The 17,848-nt window shown below is 36.8% G+C and overlaps 1 protein-coding gene across 1 annotated transcript in view; it reads right to left on the bottom strand.

Moving 5' to 3' along the window:
- The window catches only part of PLXDC2 (plexin domain containing 2), a 253,159-nt gene that overhangs the window by 14,196 nt on the left and 221,115 nt on the right, over window positions 1-17,848 (bottom strand). The window contains exon 13 of the mRNA XM_066552436.1: window positions 6,387-6,547. Within this exon, the coding sequence (XP_066408533.1) occupies window positions 6,387-6,547 (161 nt within the window). The remainder of the gene's footprint in view (window positions 1-6,386; window positions 6,548-17,848) is intronic.

Raw genomic sequence — 17,848 nt, forward strand, 5'->3', positions numbered from 1 at the left:
TCTCTGTAACCCTTTGTGCCTGACCCATGAGCCAGCTGCTCACCCATCACATGATGTGTTTATCCAGCTCTGAGCTGGACATCTTGTGCAGAAGGGCTCTGTGAGAGACAGCATTGAAATCTTTACTGAAATCCAAAAATCTCATTACACCAACTGGCTCCCCTTGATCAGCCCCATGGGTTACCTTGTCACAAAAGGAAATCAGGTTGGATAAGGAGGACTTTCCTCTCATGAAGTTGTGCTGGCTGTGACCAATGACTGTGCTGTCTTTATTATTCAAGTTTTTCAATACCTGCCAGAATAAACTTCTCCATAACTTTACCAGGCATGGAAATGAGACTGACAGGCCTGTAGTTCATGGGGTCCTCCTTCTGGCCTTTCTTGAAAGTTTAGACAGCTTACACCAGCATCCAGTGAGCTGGGACTTCTCCATATTCCCAAGACTGCTCAAAAATCATTGAGAGAGTTTCTGTGATGACATCATCCAACTCTTTGAGGGTTCCTGAATGAATCCCACCAGGCCCCGTAGATTTGTAGGGATCCAGCCAGAGCAGCAGATCCCGCACAATTTCAGGGTTGACTGGGAGTTAATCATTCTTGCAGTCATGGTCCTCGAGCTCAGGGCACCCATGGTCCATCATCCTTGTTGAAGACAGAGGTAAAGAATGTGTTAAACGCCTCTGCCTTGTCTCTGTCCCTATTTGTGAGGAGACCACCATCCATCCTGTCCCATCTATAATGGGACAATGTTGTTTTTATATTGCTTAATATTAATATATTTGAAAAAAACCCTCTTTTATGGTCCCCCACAGCTCTTCTCTGCTGAGCTTTGGCCACATGAATTTTCTCCCTACAGTGGCCAGCAGTGGCTCTGTGTTTTTCCCATGTCACCTGACCTTGCTTCCACTGGGCATACATCTTCCTTTTCCTCCTTATTTTTAAGAGAAGATTCCTGTTCAACCAAGATGGCCATCCGCCTTGTATTCTTGACTTCTGATGTTTGGGAACTGCCTGCTCCTGTGCCCTTAGGAGGTGATGTTTAAAAAGTGACCAGCACTGATGGACTGCAGCACCTGCAAAAGCTTTTTTCCAAGGGATCTTACTCACTAATTCCCTGAGGTCTGCTCTCCTCAGGTCCAGAGTCGAGGTTTTTGCACTTTTCCTTCTGTTAACAGAGATTTTATACTTGATCTCTTCATGGTCATTGTGGCAAAAATGGCTTCCAATCTCCACTTGCTCACAAGACCCACCCTGTTGACAAGGAGTAGATCAAGGAGGGCATCTTTCCAAGCCTGTTCCATAAAGTTTTCATTCAGGTTTTTAGGAATCTTCTGGCCTGGGTTGTACCAGCTGTGTGATGTTCCCAATTAATTTCTGGCAACTTGAAGTCTCCCATAGAGACAAGAGCAGTTGACTTGGAAGAGTCTCTTAGTTCCTCAAAGAATAATTCATCCTTGTCCTCTCCAGAAGGCCTGTAGTGGACTCCCACGATGGCATCTGCATTATTTGTTTGTCCCTGGATTCTTACCCAGAGGCTCTCAGCTGTGCCATTGGCAGCTGTGAGCTCCATACATTCTGCCCCTTCAATTCCATAGAGTGCCATCCCTGCACCTCTCCTGCCCTGCCTGTCCCTCCTGAAGAGCCTGGAACCATCCAACAGGGCACTCCAGGCACAGGATCCATCCCACCAGGTTTCACTTCTCAGCTGTGGCCAGATCCTATTGCCTTTGATTCCCAATGGCAGAGCACTGTGATGACAGCTGAGGTAAATTTCAAGCCTCAAAAGGACTTTGTATCACAACATAAGGAAGGAATGGAAGAAAATCACAAAGTAAGGAAGTGTAAACTTCTTGTGTCATGCGACCCTTCTGTCCATTGATAACTGGGTACAAACATGCAAAAGACAACTGAATAAAAAGGAATCAGACTTATACCTAATTTTTCAATTTGCTAAGTGTTCCCTTGACATTAATTGCTCTCAACACCCAAGTTCAAGCACACATGTAAATAATTAGAGATTAAAAATACAGGAAAAAGAAAGAACATGAGGGGAAAAAAAGGGAAGAATTAACATATAAAACTAAAGCTTCAATTTAGCACACAGCTCATTGAAACCTGAGCAAATCCATCTGGCTGAGCTGGGAATTTCTTTACTCCTCTTTACATTATGCACTGGGCCTCTAGATCACCTACACTGTGATTGTATCACAGGTATGCAATCCATGACATTCAGGACATCATGATTGGCTTCTTGGCCATCAAACCTCACATCCTGAATACAAGTATACTACATAAATTAGTAAATCAATCAATCACTTTTTAATTGTGCTATAGCTAGTCTGTAGTGATATATGTTATAGCTAGATTTCTGACATAAACTTTGTTGACAAAGTCATGAAAAGCATTATTTGACATGTATACTACTTTACAAAAATCAGTCCAAATCAGCTCAGAGTATACTCAAGAGGCACAGGATTCCTCAAGTTAAGAGTACGTAATGTGATTAAAGAGAGGAAACCATTGGCAACTAAGTAAAATTCAATGGAGAGGAAATACTGCAAGGTTAATGATAAGTAAATAAAAAATCAAGGCTGCAACATCTCTTCTGTCACTCTGCAAGCTAATCTTTTGTCAATATTTACTCTTAGCTCTTAGCAAGAGCCTGCATTCATTGGAACTTTGACTGAAGCTCCCTTGACTTTAAAAGCTGATAATTTGTTCTGTCTTTGGGCCACCAGAGATGTGTCCAACCTAAACAATGAAACACATGTTGAACAGTGTAGAGGCTGGAAGAAACAGGAAAACAGTGCATTTTGATTTGAGTCTTCTACACACTTAACAAAAAGTGGAACATTTTTGAAAATGCATTGAACTGTTTGGATGGTATTTTAAAATTGCACACTACCATAAGCAAATGGAATAGCACTGGCATTTAAGACTTCTCACACTCTTTGTTCAAAATAGCTATCTTCATTCCTGGTGGGACTGCACATGTGTGTTCTGCTCAACAGGCATGAAAAAAAAAAACCCTAGAGCAGCATTTTTGTCAGACTTTTACCTTTTAAAAGGTAAAAGAAGTAATAGAATAATGTCACTCCGTTCTAAGGCAATAGCTTTTGTAATAAATGGTATTTTTCTTGGCTTTTCTGTATTGTTTATTTAAACCAACTATCCTGACTCAGGATATCATTTAATGGTGTTCAGAGGTGCCACAAGAGATTGCCTTTATCAGTGCAAGGGTAAGCAGCACAGTCAAAGTCTGGATGTATTTATTCTTATCTGGAGAGCTCACTCCATGACAAACATGAGTTGGATTTGAGATGAGCTTTGTGAGATCCTGAGTGAGGAAGTAAGTGAATATTGGGCAATATCTGCAGAGAACACAAGGAAGAAAGAGACTTAAATCCTCAGATACAGGATCAGTTTATTACACTATTCTTTATTCAGTAACCACTCATGACTATAAAACAAATCTACTAAAAATTCCTTACATAGCACTTAACCTAAAAAGCTCAATAAAATCTGATTGAAAGTGACATTTTACCTACCAAGTGACAGTATCTTAGATGTAAAAAGAAGTTTTTCTATTAATTATATTAGAGTTTTGAATGAGTGCTATGTTTAATGTCTATATGATGCCTCCATAACATAACTTCTTTAAAAGTAAATACAAATGTGCCAGGTTCCTGTTCCTTCTTTTGGCCAGCCTTAGAGTTATATTAATTACTAATGATAGATAAACTGATGTAGATCTTGATTTGACTTGAAGACTTGATGGCAGACTAAAGTGTATTTGTAATTTTTTAGACATCTGCAGGAGGGTGATGCTTGTCCATCTGTCACATCTTGTTTTAACTGTGCAATGTGCTTATTAATCAAGAGACTCATAGGAAACAGTATTATTTTCTGAAATATTTATGTGCTTGTTCTTATTTCATGACCAAGCCCATGGCAATACTCTTGAGCTCTTTTCCTAGAATGGTAACATCAGATCCATATTTCATTCATTTCCCATAAATAATGCAGCTTGTCTTCTGTGCTGTGTGGGGTATCATGTTATCTATAACAGTTTACTCAAATATTTTTCAAATGCACAAATGCAATAAAGAATGATTTCTTGTAACACTGGCCTATTTACACCAGTTTTGCCTGATTATTTTTTGAACTTCATTTTCAAAAGGCAGGTATGAGAATGTATTTTCTTCTTTGCATTGCTAACATGTAAATCCTATAGATCAGATGAATATAAGAATAATACAGTCTACTTATTATTCTTTTAATTGATCAAATGACTTTTTTCTTTGAAAATTAAATTATTAAACTTACTAAAAGCAAATTGATTTCTGGAATGGATTACATTGCTCTGTTCTAGACTTATGATACCAAAAATAGTTTTAAAGTTTTGAAATTTGTGTAAGCATTCTGAGGTACAGTCATCCCCTTTTTCATCCGTTGTGATTTTCCCCACTACATCAGTGTTTGCACAACTCACAGGGGAAGGCTTCATGACTAGTACTTTTTACAATTCTTGCTAATGCTGATCCTTCACAAGTATCACAATTATCCTAGTAACCAATAGAGAATGTAGGTTATACCTTGTTTTGCATAAATTTTATTTTGACTGATTTCTCCTTTCTTTTATACAGAAAGTTCATATTTTTCTATTTGTTCTAAATGAATGCATTGCTTGCTGAAAGACATGTTAGCTGTGACTAATAATATATTAATAGATTGATTAATGGCACCTAAGGATTAGATTTAGTGGAATGAGTTTAACAACACTGATTAAGGCATCTCTGTTTGCATGATGAGTATGATATAAATGAAAGAAGTAAATTAACATGCCCTTACTACATTTAAAACAGACAAACAAACAAAAATGTGTATTGTAATTTGGAATTCTTCTCTTGTTGAAAAGTAGTGTTGCCATTTACTTAGCATTTTCTATCACACCATGATAGATAAGAAACTTGCTTTTATTAGAGTGGAAGAATAGAAATTCAATGCATATAAATTTAATCTGTGTGTGAAAAAAAGAAAGGGACAAACCCTTCTCTTTCATACAAGGACTTCAGTAGAATTTTGTTTGTCTATATCAACAGTGAACTGGCTTGAAATGCTGTATAAACATGAAAGAAAACTATGTGTTATTATATGGATTCTGTTCCCTGATGGCTAGCACAGTTACATTACTAGAACAGGAATACTGATAAACAATTCACTCTGATTTCTGTCACTACAATTCCATCTAAGAAGAATATTTATTATAATGCGATGTTAAAGATGAATCATTCTGTTCATGTCTCACTTCAATTCTCATTGCTGTCACTAAGAATAAATGTCTACATCTTCCTGGTCTGGGCTCTGACCTAAGCAATCCCTAAGGTATGTCCCTAGTGACACTTCCAGTGGTTTTGGATCTTCACTGTTGTTCAATAGTAAGTGTCTGGCTCTTCATATGAAGGGAATACCGCACGTGGGGGGCTCTGAACAGTCATCCCTTTCTTTCATGTTCAGTAAATCTGTACTTATCACAAGGCAGAGGGATGTTGAGGAGTTAAAAAAAAGAAACCACAAGGAGGTGTAGGTATTTATGGGTTTTTGTGGACACAAAAGCCTATGGAGAATTCTCCTTTCTCATATTTTTGTCTACAGCAGGACTGAACTGACTAAATGTCAGCGTCTGCAATATAGGTATCTGCACCTAAGGTAGCTATCTGTATTTGAGGGAGAAAAATGTCAATTTATCTAATCCTAAAGGGGATGTCTCAAACAGGTAAGATGAATCATGGTCGAAAAGAGTCTGTTTCTCTCTACATTAATACAAAGATCAGAGGAAATGATAGATATTAAAAATTAGGTGAAAATATTTTCCACACTCTAGACAAAGTGTAAAAATATTCCTTTAAATGGTGTAAGGAACAGCTAATACAAATTTCCAGCTAAAAAACATACTAGAAGTCAGCTCTTCTGTAGAATTAAGAATGAATACTTTTTTCCTCCCCCCACAGGAAAATTATAGAAAAATTATATGTCCTGAAATAAAGTGACTGTGCACAGGAAAGGTAATGGAAAAAGGAGGAAAATTTTGTGAGGAAAATGAAGGACAGGAAAGACAAGTAGTGTGATATCTGACATATATCTCTTAGATATTTTGTCCCGTCTACAAGCAAAAGAAGTAATAGCAATGGTAGCTAAAGGAGCAGAGTGACAAACATGCTAAGAACAAAACAATATCCTCTGCTAGGAGAGCTCCTTTTCTTCAAGGATTACACTCTGAACATGAAGACACGTTTTGATTCAGTTAAGAAAGATCTATTTTGGAGTCTCCAAATACCCCAGCCAAGAGACAGGACTAGTGACACAGAGTGTTGCTCTTGTCTTACCTCTATAAAGAAGAGACTAGCAGCTGATGTTGGATGATGATACATGTAGACAGTCACGAGGATGGCTGCAGCCACAACGAGGACCAGGACCAGGATGCCCACAATTAACCCGGCGTGAAGCGTTCCACCTTTCTTCTCCGCCGCGCTGTCGTCTGTTGAAGCTGCACAAAGAGCACACCTCTTAGCACTGTAACTAATGCCTTACCCATTCCATTATGGCACACATGGCAACTGAGCATTTGCTTTTTCTGTGTTACATGTACCTCATTTTCTAAAGCCCAAGATGGAAAAAGATATTAGATGTCTCTTTTCTACCACCAGGTACTCTTATAATCTTAATGAAGAGACTTTCAAATGTTTTACTGATTCTAATACAATAAATGATATTAATATATTTTCTTGTGAACTTAAAATGGACAGTCTGAAGTTCCTAATTGCCTTTATAATACAAGTTTGCTTTTATTTTCTTATAAAATTATTTCAATTGTCCCACAGAGAAAAAAGTAGTAATTGAATATATTTCGAACATTTTATTTTTCTTTAAATATTCCAATTGAGACATGCCACAAACCCTTGTGAGGTCTAGGTATTAAACACATTCTGAAAGCCTTATTCATTAGCTTGTAGAAGAGTTTGGAACTGGTCTTTGCAACTGAATCAGACAGCCAAAAGTGCTACAAATGGATGCAAATATCCTGCAATATTTTGATCTTGGTCTCAATAGAATGCTTGTCATACCAAAGTATTACAGAAGACTATTCATTTACTAAACTTGATACCAAGAAGCCACTCATGCTATACTCCTGTCAGGATAAAAGAGGGTTGACTGTCACAAGTCAACAGTCAACAGTGTAACCTCTGGGGTAAAGTTTCTCAATATATCAACCAACACCTGTAGAACTGGTTGTTCTTCATTATACTCTTGCATACAAGAATTGCTGTTCTGCCCACTTCTGCAGGCAAAAGAGCCATTCAGAAGTCCTAGGTTTAGGAAACACCAGTAGAGCATTGGTAATTTGACTTCACAAACTTCCATCATTCTGCTACATGTACATTCTGCTACACCCAGAGGATTCCTGTGCTCCTCAGGGAGGTGGTTACAGCACCAAGCCTGACAGAGTACAAGAAGCATTTGGACAATGCTCTCAGGCACATGGTGTGACACCTGGGAGTGGTTCAGTGCAGGGCCAGGAGTTGGACTCTGTGGTCTTTGTGGGTCCCTTCCAGCTTCGCATAATCTGTGTGTCTGTGTGATATTCCCACTGCTTTCTGCTCTTCTGGAAATTCCTTTAATCACTTCCATGGGTTACTCCATACAACACCTGTCTGATCTTGCTTATGAGAAATTTTCTTTCAGGCCCACTTTTAAATTTCCTCTCACCATGCTTGTTTGGCAAGCGGACTGTAATGAAAATCATTGATATCTGCAACCATCCATTTTGCTGTGCCATCCCCTTGAAATATTTGTTTGGTTGTCTTAGTGTGCTATGTTCTCTGAGGTCAGGGGCTCCCTTTTATTTGTTCTTTGAAGACAGATATGCATTATGAGTATCACTTCAAACAAATCACTGTTATTGTTATTAAGAGGAACAACAACAACAATAGCAATAAATGTACATGGTCTTTTACCATTCATCTGATTCAAGTTGAACACTCCACGCTAAAGTTAAAATTGAGAATTGGAAAAATACAGAAGAAAGGCATATTGATGCAGGTAGTGGTAAATGTCTTGCATGAGGGGCAATAAAAGAAAAGAGGAACAGTTAATCTGGATGTTACAGCCCATACACCCGTGTATGGCAGCATGTTTCTCTCCAGAGTAAGGAAGGCTGCATGGTTGGTCACCCAGCAGATTGCACAGCACCATTGGAACAAAAGGGAGAAAAGGAAAATGAAGATGTATTATCTTAGCCAAGACATATATCTGACTATTACTCCATGTAATAGTTATGCATCTTTGGGGATAGAGAAGGGATTCATGTACATATCCCTTTTGTCCATATTTCCTCAATCTTGTTCAGGACAGTCAAAACCCCACAGTGTTGCTCTGTTCTGTCCCCCAAAGTCAGCGACACTTTGTGGAGTAAGGAACTGAGTAACAGAATCGGAAGATAAAGCAAAAGATCCCAATAGATTGGGAAGACAAACTAGCATGTAGGAAACAATAATGATTTTAATAAAAAATTGAAAGCATGATACCCACTCTGGTACAGCTGAATCCTGCAGGTATCATTCTTTTTAAAAGTTCATGAGTATCTGTTCACAAAGGAACTTCAGTTTTAATTGTACTGATTTTGGACATGAATTTTATGTTTGAACAGGATCCAAAAATCAGGTCTCTCCCTGCTTAAATCATACAAAGGGATTTACTTTGCTTTCTTAGAGCTTAGTTCATACAAATGTATAGGAGTTTTGAAATGGAAAAGTAGGTGGTGGCATTTTATTTTATTATTTTATTTTATTTTATTTTATTTTATTTTATTTTATTTTATTTTATTTTATTTTATATCACAATACATAGTGTGAACATTTCCAGGCAATTCTTTATACTGAAGTGGAGGAAAGGAGATATTACCTAGAATGTGGAAATTCTATTTTTCAAAATTTCAAAATTGTCTGCTAAAGGGTCATTAAAATACTTCCTAGTAGTTAGAGAACTATATAAAAAAGGATGCAAGATTCATAGAGAAGACAGGAAATGAAGGTGATCCAAAAAAAGATTCCTCTTCTTTTCAGACAGCAGAATCTTTTGCTTGACATAGCCATCAATATTCACTTCATTTGAAAATGGACAAATGTATAGAAACAGCAGTCTTAGCTTCTGTTCATGCACTGTAACAATATTTAGTACTTGTACATATTTTTCAAATTTCCATACAAATGGAAATTAAGTAACTGAAAGGCCATCAGAAAAGGCCTGCTTAATTGTACATCCTCTTGGTTGGACTGTTAATTCCCACTGATGAACAGTTTGTTCTGAGTCACCCTACGGAGAAGGGACTGCTCCTGCAAAGGAGCAGAGGATTCATAGCTTGTTTGTTTCATAATTATCTTTTTGACAGTTTCATACTCTTTACTTTAATGTCACATTTGTGCATCAAAAACTACTTTGTCATGTACCCATTTTCAGGCTGATTTGCACTAAATGAGCAATTTGTATTGTTATTATGTTATGGTTGAAGGCATAACATCATATTCTGCATTTTAAAAAGTTCTGGACTTCAGCAAAGGTCCAAATCACTCTATAAAGGTCATCAGTTTAATCCCTTTTGATCTGATATTTTCTCAGCTTTCAGCATCCAGCTTTGCAAACTAGAGCACAGTCTCTTTGAAACAGCACAGGTGTCAAGTGCCTGCCCAGATTTCTGCTAGTCAAAGGTGGAGTACTGTGTGGACATCAGTGCAGAATGTCAAATGCAAAAAAGAAAAAAAAGGAAACAAAAGAAATGTTTTCCTTAAATTACATCAAGTTTAAGTAACTTGTAATTTCCATAATGGAAATTCAGTCCATTGACCCCAGGGCTCAAATACTCATGAGAAATTGATTTCACTCTCTTTGCACAGAGACAATAAACAGTGTTGTCAACACTGAAAATACTCTACTGCAAAATCAACTGTCAGTTCTTTTAAAAAGCCACCAAGGGAAATAGATAAAAAGCAAGGACTTGGAAGCTTTTTCAGGTGTATAAATCTTACTAAGATTATCACAGCATGTCCATTGTTCCAGGCAAGGCTATACCCATGGAAAGCTGCTTGTTTTATGACCAATCCATTCCCAAAAGGAGTTTTCTCTATGGAACTTTCCCCAGACTTTCCTTTTCTTATGCTCAAGAAGAAATTGTTACATATAATATTCTCTATATTTTTAATGTCTTCTCAAAATCTTAAATGCATTAGACTTTTAAGCTGAAGGAGCCTGTTAATATCTCCAAGGTCAGTCTGCTTCTCATTAGGTGCTGAATGACTGGATAGAAAGAGCAAGTAGCCTTTTTTCCCTAATATAAAGGCACAGAATCTAAACAAGAAATAGCTGTTCTGATACTGTAATGTTTAAAAAAAATAAAAGTGAAAACACAATAAAAATATTCCTATTGTTTCCATTAGAACACACTTTAAAATCTTTGATTTAAAATAACTATTATGTCTCCAGTTACACTTGAGCTAGCTTCTTTTGGAGTAGGAAAACAAAAAAACCTCAAGGAATGAAAATTGAAAATATTGTTTTTCCATGGCACACAGGACTGCAATGCTGACTTTAACAGAACAAAGACACAAACTGAAACTGCTTTTGTGTTTACAAATTTCAACTTGCTCTTTATAAACACATTGGGGGTACATTGGGAACATGATTTTTCTCATAACTGCATATTAACCCTTGACGTCTGTAAAATAATGAAATGCATTGTCTTTTATTATCTAATTTTAAAGTTTACAAAAAGTTTCTACTGTGATAGTTTTATAGATGAGAAAACAAAATTGTGATACATACATTTACACCTCTTATGATATGAGATACAAAAGAGTTTAACTTCCAGAGATTACTATCCCTGTCTGTGAGAACAGAGATGCAGAATATATTACAGGAAAACAGAGGGAAAATAGATGGACTTCTGGTACTTCCTGCTTAGAAAATTTCCTTTATATAAAGTGATGTGGAACAAAAGGTGAATGACAGACAGAAATATAGAATATCATTGCAGACTTGGAAAATAAAATTTTGCTTTTCCCTCTGAAACAGGCATTCCCTTTTGCTTTTGCATTTTGGTCAGATGGTAAAAGACCATCTGGGAAAAAACCACTGGATTTGAACCTCCAATCCAAACTCACTTTTATGAACGTGAATAATTAAGGGATAAAATACAATACCTTATTTGACCCTCCTGACTGACACACAAAACCAGGGATATAGATGATTTAAACAGCAGCAATCAGCCTGAAGATCATAACTCAGTCCCAAACTTGATTCTTTTCTCCCCTCTTTTTACCAGAAGAATGCATTTTCTCCTTTTTGGTCAGCAAAAGAGCAGAAACCTTCTCTTGCTGCATGTTCTGGGGCAACTAGATCAGGTTCACTCACCAGCCCTCCACCCTATTACATATATAATATCTAGCCTGGAAACTGTCACTCCTGTTTGCATGACTGTGGGTTTGAGTTAACAGGCTCCTGCCTAGAGGGAGGGCAGAATGTTTAGGACAGCTGAGCACACAATCTTAGAGGTACAGTGAGCTGAACAGAGCCACCAGAATATCCCCCTCTTCTGTGCCTCCATTTACATCTGGAATGTGAATCTACCAGGAGACTCCTTGCTTTATGGGGCAGGTATATGGTTCTTCACATACAAGTTTTTTCCCTGTACATAACACAGATTCCTGAAAAGATGATTAATGGCTTGTGGGAGGGAATAAGGGAATGTGCAGCTGGAAGGATTCTCCAGAGACTCAAGGGAATCTCCATAAAAATTTTCCCACTACCTCTTTTAGGAACAGCATGCTCTGGAGTTCTCAACTTATTCACAGTAATGGAGTGTGATTTTCTTGATTTGTGGGTTCAATCCCTTAGCATTAGTTAACATTTTGATGTTAAGACATTGCTTTACTTGGTTTCATGATGATTTATTAAGTTATGGCTCAGCTAATGCTTTAAAAATTGATTTTCAGTTGCATGTAAGAAATGAAAGGTGGTCTCTGAGTGAGAATATTATGAACTATAACACACAAAATCAGAATTCAGTGTCTGGCTTTGCTATCAATTTTCTGTAGGACCCAAGGCAACTCTGTAAGTCTCTCCAGGACTGATCAATGCTTAGTGTAGTAAATTGATGAGAGTCCATTACAATCAAATCCCTCTGTTTATAGGATGGCAGTACTCTAAATATGTTAGGTAAGGGCTTTCATTCTTCTGCTCTAAAATATCACCTAATGCTACAACAGTTGTCATCTGTATTAATTTTAGTATCAATTTTAGTTTGAGCTGGTTGAGACCATGTAAGCCATTACAATACTTAGTAGCATCAAACAGTTGTCATTATGAAGCTCAATAAGCACCATGAAGGACCACACCATTTGCCTGTAAAAGCAGCTGATTTAAATTCAGATGAAAAAAAAAGTTAGCTATTTATAAGAATTCCAATTCTGTCCCCCCACTGACTCCTCTTAACCCTACTGAGGGAAAGCAGGCTGTTCCTCTCTAATGCTGTGTCTAATGCTTGTAGAGTTACTCACCCAGTGCCCACCACACCTTTGGGACACAGAACAACTTCAGATATTTCAACTTCAATGAAAAATGCACAACTATATGAGCTCTCCTTCACCTGACCTCCATTTTTGCCATTCTTTACAGTGACCCATGCACACTGATGTCAAAGATGAGTGAGCAGAGAAGATTGGAGAAGGCTACTAACTGCAGAACTGGCTTAGCTCCATGTAGAATAGGGAGTTAGACAGAAGATCACAGGACCTTTCTGTGACCTGGCTGTCACATTGCCATAGCACTGCGACAGCAACAGGAGCAAATGATAAAACTAAAGAAAGCTGCCTTTTCTTAAAAGTATATCCAGTTTTTTCCATGTTGTCCTCCTTAAGATCTGCACTTAGAGCTATATGGGGTTTTCCCATTAACCCTTTGATCTGGTACAAAGTCAGCAAAATGTAAATGTGTGACTAACAAAGTCAGCTGTGTGCCTTTACAACAAAGTCGTGACAACTACAAGAGTAGAATACCAAACATCATTTCATATCTGTCTTAGAAAACCAAAGAGAAACAAAATTAGTGTGCTAGATTTCAATACATGTTGAAGTGTCTACATACAGCTCCTCTGTTTTTTTAACATCATGCTTCTTCAATGTGATATATAACACTTAATATGATAAAAAATGCCCCTTTTTGCTCAAGGAGAAAGTGACAGTTTCTTTCTAGGGGTTATTTGGCAACAAAACTGGGATGTAGTGGAGATGCAAAAATTCTGGAAAAGGCACAACTCTCTTTTTATAAGAAACCTTTAAGGACAATTCAAAGTACCATGAAGCAAGTGGAAAACACTAGTTTATTTATGCAACCAATAAGAATAAATATTATTGATGTAATATTCTATTTTTTCAACCAGAATGGATGAGTTCAGCACTTTTCATTTGTACTTGCTTTAAAAAACATGCTTGATAATATGTAAGATATATTTCTTCCTGTGTCTGATGCATGAGGAAGTTGGGAATATTTATATAAGAGGCTGTTGCTTTTCCAAGCTTGTGTTCTTGGCTTTGGCTGAATTATACCATACTGAACTGCAGCAAGGCTGTATAGGCTTTCCTTAAATCCCAAGTCTTACTGGGAAGAAAGAACTTGAATTACACTTGGCCATCATTTCATGTTTCATACAGTAACATATTATGGTAGATCCCACACTTTTTGCTAAAAGCAATGCTTTCCTATTCTGAGTGTTACAGCTGAATTTGCAGGAAACAGACTAGCATTTAGGGAAATTAGTTGGGTCTAAAGTTCAACTTTGATCATACCAAAGACAAAAGAGAGTTCTAATTTTTATCAAAACCTGTCTCCAACTTGAGCTGAGAAGAGGCTGCTGAGAAATGAGAGAGGAGAAACAGCTTGGAAAAAGTTCAGAGAGAAATAGAGAGTAAATGAAATGTATTAGTATTTCTTAACCTATAATCTGTAGTGTGAAATCAAATACAGGAACAATCCCTGACTTATTTGAGTTATATTTTGTTCCTGTTGGAATTTATTTCCTAGCTAAATAAAAGACAAAATAGTAAAAAAACAAACAGATAACCTCTGTTTACAGGGCTCTTTCTGGTTCATCTGATAATGAAGGTGATTAATTTTTCTTGAATCTATCTTCATATTTTTATCCTATGAATACACTTCTATCCATCACCACCTATTCCACTTCACTCTGGTCTGACACTTTTATTTTCTTCTCTTTGCAGGACTATTGATAGAAACCATTTCAAAACTGCTCTTTAGTAAGATTCTATTTATACAAATACAGCACATGGCACAGCACAGATAAAGTAACCTTTATAACCAGTTTTCTTCAAGGAAATCCTTGCTTCAGTAATTGTGTGGACCCTGCAGTTTTAGGGGAGCACCAACATTTTTGTTGGTAAGAAGTAAACACATAATTACATAATCCATTAACTAATCTCAACAGGATTTTTGCAATAATGATATAAACCTTAAATCCTCTTTTTTTCATGACAAAAGACTGGGGAAAAAGGTCTGACTCTTGACCTGCAGGTTTCTGAACAGGAATGGAAACAAAACACCTGAGCTAGGACAACCTGAAGATAATTACTTTAAGGAAACCTTGGGTACCTACAAGATGCCCACTCTTACTGTGTAATTTAGATTTCACTCTGTATCTGGTAGAGTTAGGCACCCCATACAGTAACATATTCCAGCCTAGGCACTTCTTTTAGCATGACATTTAATTGCTTTCTCTTGCCATTGGCTAGGAGAAAGGCCTAAAAGAACAGCTTGTGGATTCCTGGCTAACACCAGATGACATGAAGCCACTGGAAGGTCATTTCCTGTGGCTAGGCTAAGTTCTTGCAGTAAAAAACAAACCATATCTTGTCAATCTTATCTTATACAAAGTCCACTTTAAAACAGTTTTAAGCCCCCACAAAAGGTTATGTTTATAATTTTTTAATTTATTGTGTTTTACTTTAAAATTGGGGAAGACTCAGCTAATTCATAGTGACTTATTAAGCTGAGTCACTTGGTTTTGGACTGTGTGTTCACAATAACTTCCTCTATGAAAAAAATATTTGTTTTGCCTGAAAAGCTGGCTTATTTCTTTGGCGAAATATATCTAATTTTCTGAATCATTTAGCAACTTAACATATTAGAAAGAAAAAAGTTATATGACTCGTATCAGGTATTAGATGGTGTTTTATGTCTTGCAGCTGGAGTTCAGGGTACACACTTTCTCTATAATTGAAATTAGGAGGACAGATGACTTACAGAAGCTAGTTTCCAGATATAGGACACTATTGGAAAAAATAGTCTTGAGTAAGTTTATCACTGTATAGAAAGTATAAAAAAGTACTTTTTTCCCAAAACTTTGTCTACATTTTGGTAATTTCTAACTGAGTTTCCTAATCTCGCAAAATCAAATTAAGCTCTCTGTAGCACAAAAGTTAATCCTGTTAGTACATTCCTGTTAGTTGCATCTAGATCATCTTTGAAGATATCCAGATGAAGGTGAAAAAAACATGATACATTTCCTAGAACTACATATGCTGGTATGAACTTGTTAACAAATAAATTAAACAGCTTTTTTTCCTTCAACTTTTTTTTTTTTTTTTTTTTTTTACAGCTTTCCTTTTTGTGAAACAGAAATTTCTGTATGAAATTGATGAAATAAATTTCTGTATGAAATTGATTCACCTTGAGGAACGAAAAGTGTGGCATTTCCCTGATACCTGCTGTCCAAAAGACATAGACTTTTCTTTCGAGTTTTAAAGCTGAAGGACTGTGAGGGACTCATGGCAATCTAATCATCAAAACAAAGTGTCTAAAAATGTCAAATAAAATCTCTAGATATGCTGGCCAATCATCTAAATCATCCACCAGAGAGTTCTCAACAAGAAAATATTGCATTACAGGATAGCCATGGCCAATTGTTCACAGTTTTTATGAAAAATTAGGCTTTTAAACTGTTTAGTCAGTTGTGTTAAATTTTAAGAAAATGAAAAAACAACTGAATCTGAAATTAATAACAAAAAAATTGTACATTTTTAGTGCTGGAAATCTCTTAGAACTTATAAAATGCTTGTCATCTTAAGGACAACCAAGATATAACAAAAATTGTGATGGCATGCCATCTGTATTTTAAAACAGTCTAGGAATGCATGTAACAGGCATTTGTCATGTCTGTAAAGAAAGAGGGCAGGCAGAAGAAACAAAACCAAGCAAATTTGAAATGTACATTAAGATATGCCACAAAACTGTGGCTGTATTACTGTACAGTTGCAAAAGACTTTCTCATACAATTAAAAGGTCAAAGCAGTATGAACAGAACAAAAAATTAAATTTATAACAATTTATAAATTTATAATATTTGGTTTCAAAAGTTCTAGACAGAGGTGAGATGTAGAATTTCTATGGAATCCTTTTGTTCTACCTAACCAGATATTGACTGCTATCACCCAAGGACACATCAAACTATAGGCAATCATTGATCCAATATGGCTTTGGTTTTCCATTATAAAGGGTTCCCTTTCATTAGAGTTTTAAAAGATTTAGTGTGAGAAAGTAAAGACCCTGTATTCATGACCTGGAATAATCTACTCTTTATGAAAGGCTGACAAACCACAGAGAATCAAAGAATGTGCCTGTGGCTACAGAGGTTTTATCTGAGTCTAATCAAGGGGACACTAGAAAATTCAATGTATAATTGAAGATTCATCAAAAAGAACTCAGATTTAAAGATACATTTATTGTGTGAATGAGAAATCCTGGAGTATTGGTTTGCTTTTGTGTTGTTTGAAGTAATTTTTTTTTTTTAAATTTCAAGAATAAAAGGAAAGCTCAAGGAAAATGAATTATTGCATCAGGTGTTGGTTTGTCCTCCTAAAATGCAGCAGCTTTCTCTGTGGAAATGAACTTTCTATATATAGCCAATGCTTCAAACCCTACACCTCACCTATCAAGTAGGCCACAGCCATCTATAATTTGCTCTAGGATTCAACACTTTTACACAGTTTGTTTTGTTTTTATTTTTTTTCAGATCTTGGGCACAAAACAAACAAGTAAGAAAACAATCCCACTGCAATTCCCAAACTGAAAGAAATATGGATGTGTTTTCTAAACCCCACTTTTGGAATAATTTTTTATATAACAGCATAGTTTTTAGCTGTGTATGAGATGCTCATGGCAGAGAGCTGCCTGTTCCTGGGTCAGCCACCTGCCACAGAGCATTGGCTCACAGGGCAGAGTGGGCCCTTTTCAGCCAGGAGCACACCTCCAGTTCAGAGCCGACATGGAACAGGAGAATGAAATGCTGACTATTGACTTCTAAGAGCACTGAAGCACTTTTCACAATAAAATAAGAAGCAATTTGATTTCAAGAGAGAGAGAGAAAGTTTCAGGGACATTTCCATAGACAAAATGCTTAAAAGTACCACATTGAGTTTACAGATCACTTTATTCCAAGGGATCACTTATGCCTCAAAGCAATGTCAAAAAACACCACTGCCAACAAATGGACAATTCAATGCCCAATACAGCATGTGACCAGCCCTGCTGTGGTTGGTGACAGCAAAATAACAGAGGGGAGACTGGCAAGGAAGATGAGACCTGCCCCCATGGAGTGAACAGATCCCTAGTTTGAGTGAAGGAGAAAATAATGGCTGAATATGAGTGAAAAACAAATGGCAGGGAAAGAGACCAACAAGCTCAGTGGCATCTGCACTCTGTGTTTTTTCAAAACTTGATTAATTCT

Source organism: Molothrus aeneus, chromosome 1 (assembly GCF_037042795.1).
Source record: "Molothrus aeneus isolate 106 chromosome 1, BPBGC_Maene_1.0, whole genome shotgun sequence".
NCBI classification, from domain to species: domain Eukaryota; kingdom Metazoa; phylum Chordata; class Aves; order Passeriformes; family Icteridae; genus Molothrus; species Molothrus aeneus.